At 36.9% G+C, this 11,354-nt stretch overlaps 1 protein-coding gene across 1 annotated transcript in view; it reads right to left on the bottom strand.

The window, feature by feature from the left end:
- Window positions 1-582: 582 nt before the first annotated feature.
- The window catches only part of LOC138079728 (hyaluronidase PH-20-like), a 45,983-nt gene continuing 35,211 nt past the window's right edge, over window positions 583-11,354 (bottom strand). The window contains exons 2-4 of the mRNA XM_068972420.1: window positions 7,775-8,727; window positions 6,996-7,085; window positions 583-1,194 (exon numbers count right to left, since the gene is read on the bottom strand). Coding sequence (XP_068828521.1) covers window positions 583-1,194; window positions 6,996-7,085; window positions 7,775-8,727 — 1,655 coding nt within the window. The remainder of the gene's footprint in view (window positions 1,195-6,995; window positions 7,086-7,774; window positions 8,728-11,354) is intronic.

Genomic DNA, 11,354 nt, shown 5'->3' with positions numbered 1-11,354 from the left:
AAAATGGGTATCATCTTACAAAGAAAATTCTATGCTATCTTAATTATCAAGAGGCTACTTTGACTTTCAAAAGTAAAATGTAGCATCAATGGATTTAGTAATAACACTGCCCTATCATTTTGAATATAAAAGATGCTGATCACAAATCTTTGTTTATCAATCAGTACTAACTTCAAGTTAAATTTGATCATGAAAATGCAATCTTTGCTCAAAAAATTAAAATACCATCTTGGCCATGAGTTTTGATTCACATTTCAAATGTAAAACTTCAAATATATAGGTATCATCATTTGCCTAAAAAGTCATTGCTGCTACTGCTGCTGCTGCTGCTGCTGCTGCTGCGTCGCTTCAGTCGTGTCTGACTCTGTGCGACCCCATAGACAGCAGCCCACCAGGCTCTGCCATCCCTGGGATTCTCTAGGCAAGAATACTGGGGTGGGTTGCCATTTCCTTCTCCAATGCGTGACAGTGAAAAGTGAAAGGGAAGTCACTCAGTCGTGAAGTTATAAACTATTATAATGTAAAAAAAATCAAAACATAAAACATACAGATAGGAAACCTAATAATCACTGAATTTATATTTTAATAGTTTGTTTCATTTTTAATGTTTTGAATGTATAACTGACGGAATGTATTTTTCCAGTCAACACTCTTATGGCCCCTTTGGATGGTGTTGGAGAGGGCTTCCTCTGAAAGCCTGATTTTGAGGGACACCTGATCTTTCCCAGGAACACGTGCAGACACTTTGGCAGTTGGTGTGGAGGATGAGACAGGGCTAAAAGTGGTAGAAGATATCTCTTTCTGGCTAGAAGAGTGCTCACTGTAGTCTGAGTTTAGAGAAGCTTTTATACAAATATCTTCAGCAAAACATACATTAATAGTACGAATGTTTTTTATATCTCTTTTTTTACAGTGGATGTTGGCATAACAACTGCAATAAAAACTTTCAGAAAATTGTAGCAGGTCTTCAAGTGTGGGTTTTCCATGTATGGTGTATTTTCCACATCTCTGTCTTTGAATAGCAAAATTCATTGGGTTCAGGTGAAGATAGTTGGTTGAATTCCAGTCTTTCCTTGTACACACTCCTTTCTCACGGCAAAATACTTGGCTACACATTTTGGCTGCTAGAGTGACGTTGATTATATAAGGATTCAGTATAGTATTCAAGTAATTGTCTAGGTTCATGCAAGATTGCTGTAAAACCGTAAGAAGATCAGATTGTTAAGACCCAAGTGAGTTCATATGTGAATTAATTCACTATCTTAAGCAATTTTTTTTCATGGAATTCTCAAGGCAAGAATACTGGCATGGGTTGCCATTTCCTCCTCCAGGTGATCTTTCCAACCCAGGAATTGAACCCAGGTCTCCTGCATTACAGGCAAATTCCCTATCATCTGAGCCACCAGGGAAGGCCAAACAATTTCTAAAGAAGCATACACATAAAAACCAGACTCAGTAAGAGTAGGAAATGTTTTTATCTTGCTTTACTTTAATAAGCCAAACAATTCCAACTGTTCTTTGTAACATTTGTAAGTTTCACATGCTATTTCATGTCACTAAATAATTAACCAGTTGAAGTTTAATATACCCAGCCTTGGGCTTCCTCACTAATTCCTACACTAACAGGGGTGGAAGTGTGGGTGGAGGGATTAGAGCATGGGGTTTGGAGTCCTTCTGCCCAGTTTGGAGTCACAGATCCATGAATAGCTAGCTGTGTGAGCTTGGGAATTGCTTAACCTTTCTTAGTTTCCTTTCTGAGTGACCTTGTAAAAGTAATTAAACTGGCTATGACTCAGCTTCATCATTGCAAAATACAGATAATTATAACACTTACCTCATAGAGTTTTTGTGAAGATGAAAGGATGCAATGTATGTAAAATGGCTAAGCACAGAGCCCAGGATATCACTGATTACCTCTCAAAGTATAAACAATATAAAGTACAAATAAATGTGATAAATATCACATTTTTCAGACATGTTTGGGCATTGTGAAGAGTGGTTTCTAAACTGCTAGCTCAAAACAACTAAACAGGTTCAACTGAGTTTTTTGTTGTTTGTAGCTAAGTTGTGTTCCATTGTTTGTGACCACATGAACTGTAGCCCTCCAGGCTCCTCTGACCACGGGATTTTCCAAACAAGAATAATGGAGTGGGTTGCCATTCCCTTCTCCAAGGGATCTTCCTAACCCAGGTATCAAACACGTCTCCCATATCTCCTGCATTACAGGCAGATTCTTTACCAATTAGCCAACAAGGAAGCTCTCAACTGAGTATATATTAAGTGTTATGTATATTGTCGCCCTTCTTATTTAACTTCTATGCAGAGCTCATCATGAGAAATGCTGGACTGGAAGAAACACAAGCTGGAATCAAGATTGCCGGGAGAAATATCAATAACCTCAGATAAGCAGATGACACCACCCTTATGGCAGAAAGTGAAGAGGAGCTAAAAAGCCTCTTGATGAAAGTAAAAGAGGAGAGCGAAAAAGTTGGTTTAAAGCTCAACATTCAGAAAACGAAGATCATGGTATCTGGTCCCATCACTGGGGAAACAGTAGAAACAGTGTCAGACTTTATATTTTTGGGCTCCAAAATCACTGCAGATGGTGACTGCAGCCATGAAATTAAAAGACGCTTATTCTTTGGAAGAAAAGTTATGACCAACCTAGATAGCATATTCAAAAGCAGAGACATTATTTTGCCGACTAAGGTCTGTCTAGTCAAGGCTATGGTTTTTCCAGTAGTCATGTATGGGTGTGAGAGTTGGACTGTGAAGAAGGCTGAGCACTGAAGAATTGATGCTTTTGTACTGTGGTGTTGGAGAAGACTCTTGAGAGTCCCTTGGACTGCAAGGAGATCCAACCAGTCCATTCTGAAGGAGATCAACCTTGGGATTTCTTTGGAAGGAATGATGCTAAAGCTGAAACTCCAGTACTTTGGCCACCTCATGCAAAGAGTTGACTCATTGGAAAGGCCTTTGATGCTGGGAGGCACTGGGGGAAGAAGGAGAAGGGGACGACAGAGGATGAGATGGCTGAATGGCATCACTGACTCGATGGACGTGAGTCTGAGTGAACTCCGGGAGTTGGTGATGGACAGGGAGGCCTGGCGTGCTGCGATTCATGGGGTCGCAAAGAGTTGGACACGACTGAGCAACTGAACTGAACTGAACTGATGTATAATTCAAGTATGGTTGAACCATGACAGGTCTTTTGCCGATATACTTATTTGGTGGAGTATGAGTCACTAAAATGACTCATCTTGAAACTGATATTTTCTAGAACTGGAAACCTGTCCTTTTCAAAACATGGAAGGTAGTTTCTTTCTTTCATGATCAACAGTTCCATTGAGTGAATTGGTTGTGCTCATCCTTCATTAGATCAAAGGAAGTGTTTGTTTGTGGTAGGTTGGCAGACAAGTTGAGGAACCTTGGCAGCTTCCACTTGAATCTATATCTTGTTACCTTCTTGAAATGATGCCATCAATGGTAGGCAGAATAAGAGCCTTCCAAGGGTATTCATTCTCCAGTTCTATGGAACCTGTGGCTGTTTTACTTTACATGGTGAAAGGGGCTTTCCAGATATGATTAAGGTTGTGGATCTTGAGATGGGGAGAGTCTACAGCCAAATCACCCTGAACGTGACTGATCTCGTCTGATCTTGGAAGCTGAGCAGGGTCGGGCCTGGTTAGTACTTAGACAGGAGGAGATGGGAGAATATCCTAAACCATCTGATGGGCTCAATCTAACCACAAGTCCTTAAAAATGTAGAAACTTTTTATATTTGGATTTTTAAAATGAGCCGGGAGAAGGAGGACAAATACAAAGGTAAGGGACACTCAACCTGGCATTTCTGGCTTTAAATGTAGATTGAGAAGACAAAAAACTAAAGAATACAGTGACCTTTAGAAGCTGGAAATAGCCGTAACCATAGCCAGTCAGAAAATAAAGATCTTGATGCTACAAACATGAGGAAATGAATTCTGCCAGCAATCCAAACAAGCAAATGAAGGTCTTTCCATAGAAAGGAATGTAATCCTGCTGATATCTTGATTTTAGTGTATTAAGGTCCATGTTGGACTTCTGAAGTACTGAATTGTAAGATAATAATTTTCTGCTGTTTAAACCACTGTTTGTTGTTATTTTTATGGCAGCAATAGAAAATCTCTTCTTAATTCTCCAATAACTTTACATAGCGTTTAGACTACAATTCACTTGTATACTGCCTGCTGGGGTGAAACCCCTCCTTCCTCTTGTACAACCCCCTTCACCCACTTGGCCTTGTTGTTTCACAGGTGCAGCAGGTACTAGTTGTTTCTCAAGTGTGGCAGGTCCATTTCAAACTGCACTTACTGTCCCCTCTGTCTAGAATTCTCTTTCCCCTCATTTTTAACATAGCTGACTACATCTTGTCATTCAGATTGCAGTTTTAATTAGATAAGATCCTTCTCAGACACCTTTCTTGTCCAGTTTCTCATAACTATTTCAATTTTCTGCATAGAACTTATCACATAAAATATTTTTGCTGTTTTGTATTGCTTCTATTCCTCCAAGCTTCACAAAGGCAGGGACTTTATCAGTATTATTCAACATATATCACCAGTGTCAAGAATATATAAGAATTTATTCCAAGATCAGATGATATTGCAGTTGGGTACAGAGACAAGAACTAGACAAGAAGAGGAGAAAAAGAATTAGAATGTTGGAGAATCATTAGCCTACTCAAGATGTAGTCTTTGGAAAGATCTAAACCTGGCTCTCTAAGAGAAAAAAATCTATTTTATAGCATTTCTCAAGACCCATGGTGTAAATACTCCTACCATGGCCCATTTTAAGCTACCAACCTGACACCAATGAGTGCAGAATTAAGAGTCAGGTACCCCACCATTACACTGTATGGAAGTATGGTGTGAAGTACACATCACTATATAATGCCATTTCCAGTTATACAGGTACAATAGATGTAAATAACCCTAAAAGTATAAATAATAGGAAAATAAATAATTGATGCATTTTTAGTATTTATTACTTTTGTTTTTAACATAATTTTATTCTAAACTTTCATAATTTAATGTTCAATAATGATTGTGTTTAACAAACAGTTCACAAAATTTCTGAATATTTATCAGGTCTCATGAATTGGGACCAGGAGAAGCTGGCCCAGTCACAGCATTGGATCTACTAAGATGGAATGGAAGGAATGGTTTGCCTACATTCAATAGCCATTGTTTTAAGTCAATTCCAAGTCATTGCAAGTAAACCTACAATTACCAGTTTCTCAAGTTGTCAGTGAATCAGAGGAAACACAAGCAATCCATGATTCTATTGATTTCCAATGACATAGGAAAAAGCAAAGTAATGCCAGAATTAACATTCAAAATGATAAACTTGGAAAAGTAGCAGATATGTGCAGCATAAAGCCCATGGGGAACAATTTCAAGGCAGTGTTATTTCAATCCAGTAGAAAATCATCATATTAAATCTGAAGGACTGTCCCTGTGTAAATAATACTGGAGGTGATTTGAGAGTCATAGTAGGAGAGTGTGAATCTAAGATTAAAGTGCAATTAAAAACAAAACAAATGTGACAATTAAATAGTTTGCCATGCCATCCTACTAATTGAAGAATGCCTCATTTATTCCTCATCAAAGTTCTTAATTTTAAAAAGAAGGAGTTCTTAATCTTTAAAAAAAGGAAGTAGTATAGGGAATTTATAAATTGTTCCATCATCGAATTATTAGGACCCTTGAGAAAGAGGTTTATAGATTTGAGAAAACAACTAATAAAAGTTAGGAATATTCTTAGGAGAATTATAATTCTTAAATAATTTTCTGACTTAAAAGATTTTGCAAAAGGGACATATACCTTTATCTGAACTTAGTTTCTATTACTTCCCTTAACTGGTGATCAAACCAGAGACAGTAGAATCTACCAAATGGGTTTGTGGGCTCAGATAACCTTGCAAGAATTTCACAAAGCCAAATATCTTTATAAAGGAAGGGAAAATATGGCTAGTCTATCTGAAGGACAAGATATCAAAAGATATCTTCTGGTCTTTAGAGTATAAAGTTTGTTCTCTGCACATCCTAGGATAAAACCTCTGGGCCAAGAGCTTTATTAGACACCATGGCACCTACATCACTAGTATTCCCACACTGATTAGAGAAGTAAAAGTTTGGCTCCAACTCAGCAGCGCCCATGTAACTGCTCTACTCATGCTTTGAGTCAAGAATATTGAAGAGGTGAAAGATTAAAACCTGACACAGAAAATTGTTTTAGAAAAGATGAAAATAAAGGAAGAGAGAAAAGGATTTGGTTGTGATAGTTAAAAGCTTTTTGAAGAAAATGTATTAGGAGAAAAGTAATACAATTCATTATAGATAGAACAAAATAAACATTTTTCCTAATAAAACATTTTTAACTGAAGATTTCACTTAAAATAGACTCTATTAAATACAATCTGTGGAAAATAAAGAAGGATTCCTTTCCCTCCCCCTTAGGGAAGCTTTGAACAATTCAATAAAATTTTCAGAAACTAAGTAACTCCTAGCTTCCCCCCACTAGTTGCTGGCCCATGAAATAAACTGTCATTTAATGACTAAATAAATGAATAAGTGCTCAATAAACAGTAATTGGATGAACGGAAGCATGAGGGAATGCATATGGGCTAGTTGAGCTCTTCTGAGAAACAGCACAACATGATATAGTAGAAAAAACCAAAACCACATAAGGAAATCAAGACTGTAGTCCTGTTTTTGCTACTTCTTAGTCATGTAGCCTAGGCATTTTCAATTTATCTCATCAAACTTCTGTTTCTTCACTGGAAAACAGCCTTACAATACAACCACACAAATGATAGTTTGATTTAGCCACTATTAATTGAGCACCTACTACTTTGTGCCAAAGATCATGTTTATTTTATCATTCAATCCCACATAAACCCTTAAAAACATTAAAACCAAAAATATTTTCATCTATTTCCTACCATTTCAACTTACCCTAGTTAGGCTTAAGTTGAAGCTTCCCCACATTATAATTCCAGAAGCACCTAGAGCAATGCTTTCACCAATTGTATTCACAAGGTCATCCTGGCAAAGGTGAAGAGTTAACAGGGAGGAATAAAGTGAAGTGTTATATGTTGGATGGTAACACCAAAGCCAAGAATGCTGATCCTACAAAAATTATATAAATATTTCTCCACTATTCATTTCTATCTTTTAAGCCACCACTGTCTTACTATAACAAAAATTCAGATTTTCTGCTATTATTTAATTACTCTGACAAGAGAGCAGGTCTGTAAAATAAAAAATAAAAAGAACTGAATTAATACATTATCTATATTATGAAATCCTCCATGGTTTCTAAGACATTATATGATTACATTAAAATGAAATATAGTCTTTTTTATTTTGCATCCATATAATGAGGCAGAACTACCTAAGTGCATATTCCTAAAGGTTGAAAAGTGAAAGCGAACGTGTTAATGGCTTAGTTGTGTCTGACTCTGAGACCTCATGGACAGAGGAGCCTGGCAGGCTACAGTCCATGGGATACTCCAGGCAAGAATACTTAAGTGCATTGCCATTCCCTTCTCCGGATCAGGGATCAAACTTGGGTATCCTGCATTGCAGGCAGATTCTTTACTGTTTGAGCCACCAGGGAAGCTTAAAGGTTATTAAACCTAAATTTCACTCCTTTCAAAAATGATGTTCAGTTCCACTAATTGCCACTAATTGCCAGACAATATTCCATAGCCTTCTCTCCTTGATTTTCTTACCTGAGAAAGGAATTTCGAAGACATATCGGTAAAAACTGGACGAGTGTATACAAAAACCGGAAGTGGACTTTTAACACTGGCAATTTTAGACATCCGAATGGCTTCCTGAACACGATTACGAACAAAGAGGGCAGCTTGTGGAGAAGATTTTAGCTTGGTATTCAAATAAACAGAGGGGTAAAGGGCAGTGCTTTCCTTCCACAACCAGTGGAGTGCATCATTTCTTCTTTTCTCTTCATCAAAGCAACTTCCATTGTAACTAGGTTGGTTATAACGATGATTGTAACAATCAGGAAAAAGATAATAACCCCATAAGCGTTTTGGCCGAAGTAACTTTCCCAATCTTAAAGTCTCTTGCATGAAATTCTTTGCTGCCTTTTCAAAATCCGCTTTCGCTCTCTTGGAAGCCTCTTTCAAAGGAAGTTGTGTATTTTGCTGCAGAACCAACTCAATAGATTCATTCTTGTAAACATGTTTAGATTTCCAGTTTCTTGCCCAGGTAGGCCTCCAGTTTTCCCAGTCAATGACTGCCAAGCCCACGTTGTTGATTGGCATGTAATAGGTAATGTCATTTTCCGCTTTGTTCAAATGTTTTTTTAAGGAACCCATCTGAGGGATTCCACCATTCTTATGGACACCTGTTCTTTCATTTATGTGAGGATAGTAGCCAAGCCTATCAGCATAAAATAATGTAATAAGTTGTCCTGTAACATTTTTTTGGGGGTTTCCTACTAAAGAGAAGAGGCTCAGATCTGGAGGCATGTCAAATATTTTACCACAACGGTCAGTTGGGGCATTCCAGGCCCACAGGAAAGGAATATTTGGAATGAGAGGGGGTGCTGTAAAGTCCAAAGCCAAACAACATGGAATCAGAAGGAAGGTGAACACTGCCTGGGGTGCTCCATTGGACCAAACAAAGTTCTTAAAAGAGATATACTGGTGCCTTAGCATTCCTACCGCAAAGAGTAAAGATTTGAAAAGCACTTTTTTTCTCCTACACACTTTGGTTTATCTAATATTTGATGTAAGATATAAACACAGAAGAGAAAGTATGGAATGAAGCCACTTTGATGGATAAAAATGTATAATGATGATGTGTATTTAAATATTATTCTTCTTGCTTCTTGTTTTAGCAATGTTTTGCAAGTTGCTTCATCTGTAACTGAAAAAAGAAAAAAAGAAATGTAGAATATATTGTTATACTCATTTCTGCATAAGAGACTGTAAGCTTTACCAAGTTCTCAACTTCAAGTGCAGGGAATTTAATTCGATGTTTGAAAATGGAAGACTCCTGTGTTTGAATCCATAAAATCATTTTCTCTTATGCATGATACAAAACCTATAATAGCTAACAATTTTCTCATCTTTCCAATCATTATTGAATCTACAGAGAAGTGAATGAAGCTATTTTTCCTTGTGCTTTCCTAGTTGTGAAGAATGCTATATCAAGCAATGCCTTAGCAAAAGACTGTTAAGTAAAAATAAATTCCAATTTGAGCCTCTTAAGCTTGTTTGTTATTTCCTGAAAGACCACTTTATAGTGGTCTGCCAAAAAGAGTGAAAACAACCTCAGAGAATTTTTAGGTTTTATATATATATATATTTGCTTTTTAAGGGAGGAGGAGGCAAAAATCACTTCTACCAGAGGTAATAACTCTAAAGTTTGCTTGAAACTATTAAATCAAACAAAACCTCCCACTGAAGGGTAAGTTGAAGTGCTATTTAGAATGATGCTCCATCATATGTCAAAGAAAGTGAAAGTGAAGACCCTCAGTGGTGTCCAACTCTTTGCAACCCCATGGACTGCAGCTTACCACGCTGCTCCATCCATGGGATTTTCCAGGCAAGAGTACTGGAGTGAGTTGCCATTTTCTTCTCCAGGGGATCTTCCCAACAAAGGGATCAAACCCAGGTCTCCCGCGTTGCAGGCAGATGCTTTTCCATCTGAGTCACCAGGAAAGCTCACTCTACTATATGTCAAAGTAATGTCCAATCATGTTTACAGTTGATAAAATATCTTATGAGATTATAGCTTCCACTGAAAGGACTTGTTCTGGTCTTGCTTAATAAAAGCAACATATGAACTTTATTATTTTATAGCCTTTGATAATTGACATTGTAGTGTCATTCTTATTGTCACAATATGAAATGTTAGGGTATATTTTGTGGTAAAATAAAATAGTCAAGGATAAGAAATTAAGCTATGTGTTATTTAACACTTGGTATCTGCAAAAATTACCTATAAGAAGGCATATTTAAATATGCTACATTTGTAGGAGGAAACTAGAATGTCTATTTTAATTAGATTAGTAGTATACTACTATATACAGGTACAATGAGAATTGTACCACTTTTTCCCACAAACATGTGACCTTACCATAGCAAATTATCCACTTATCCCCATTGCTATAAAAGGAATTACTCTAAAGAGGACATCATTGACAGGATAAAATAAAATCCTAGGAATTGTTATAGTCTCATTCTTTGAAGATAATGGATTTTTTCCCCTTAATGTTTAGAACATGTAAAGGAACTAAAGATTTTCAGTTTAAGCCCTTCAAACTTCCTTATTTAGGACCTAGATAATCTTCACCTAAAATAATGGTGGAGGAAAAACTAATTCCTTTCAACTACCAATTACCAACACAAATGCTTGAATGGTAGCTAGTGAAACAAGTACATGGAATAAAGAAAGGATTGGATGTCCCTATATCTCAGTGAAGAACTAAGTTAGGCTTATTGAAATAATTAACATTCAAACCTAATTTCCACATGGTCATTTTATATAAGGAAAACGTGGGACAGAATGAGACTATTAGGATGAATTCTACCCACAGAAATCTTCGAAAAAGAATGGACATTTGTGTCTTCCTTATGAAGAAATAATGAAACAAAGCAGATTGTTAAAAAAAAAAAGACACTTCTATCCTTGAAAATCGTGAATCTAAAATTTAAAAAGTAATAAACTTGTTGACATTTAAAGAAGGCTGGTACTCTACTGGGCTTAACATGCCCCGCCCACAACCCAAATACACTTCCACCTCAAACCTCAGAATGTGACCTTACTAGAAAACAGAGTCTTTGCAGATAAAAATAAAGATATTAAGATGATATCATCTTGGATTTAGAGTTGAACCTAAATCCAGTGATGATACTTAAACAAGAAGAAGAAAGGACACAAAGATAGAGAGATACAGGGAAGAAGGCTGGGTGACTGAAATAATGCAGTTATGGACCAAGGAATGCCAAGGATTTCCAGGAGCCAACAGAAGCTAAGAAAAACCAAGGAAAGGCTATTTTCTGGAGTTTTGAGAGGGAAAATGGCCCTTCTGACACCTTGATTTAGAATTGCTATCCTTCAGAACAGTGAGATAATAAATTTTTATTGCTGTAAGCCACCAAGTCCTTGGCAATTCATTACAGTAGCCCTGGGAATCTCATTCTAATCACCAAACGTGAATAACAGGTTGTAATTTCTACAAGTCTGTTTTCTCAAACTGGTTTCAAGAGAAAGGTCAGTATATTTATATGTATCATGAAGTAACTCATTTACCCAAACTGACCCAAAAACAACAAACCA

The sequence above is a fragment of the Capricornis sumatraensis genome, chromosome 5 (genome assembly GCF_032405125.1).
Source record: "Capricornis sumatraensis isolate serow.1 chromosome 5, serow.2, whole genome shotgun sequence".
Taxonomy (NCBI): domain Eukaryota; kingdom Metazoa; phylum Chordata; class Mammalia; order Artiodactyla; family Bovidae; genus Capricornis; species Capricornis sumatraensis.
The sequence above is the reverse complement of the archived record's forward strand: the minus strand, read 5'-3'. Positions and strand labels throughout refer to the sequence as shown.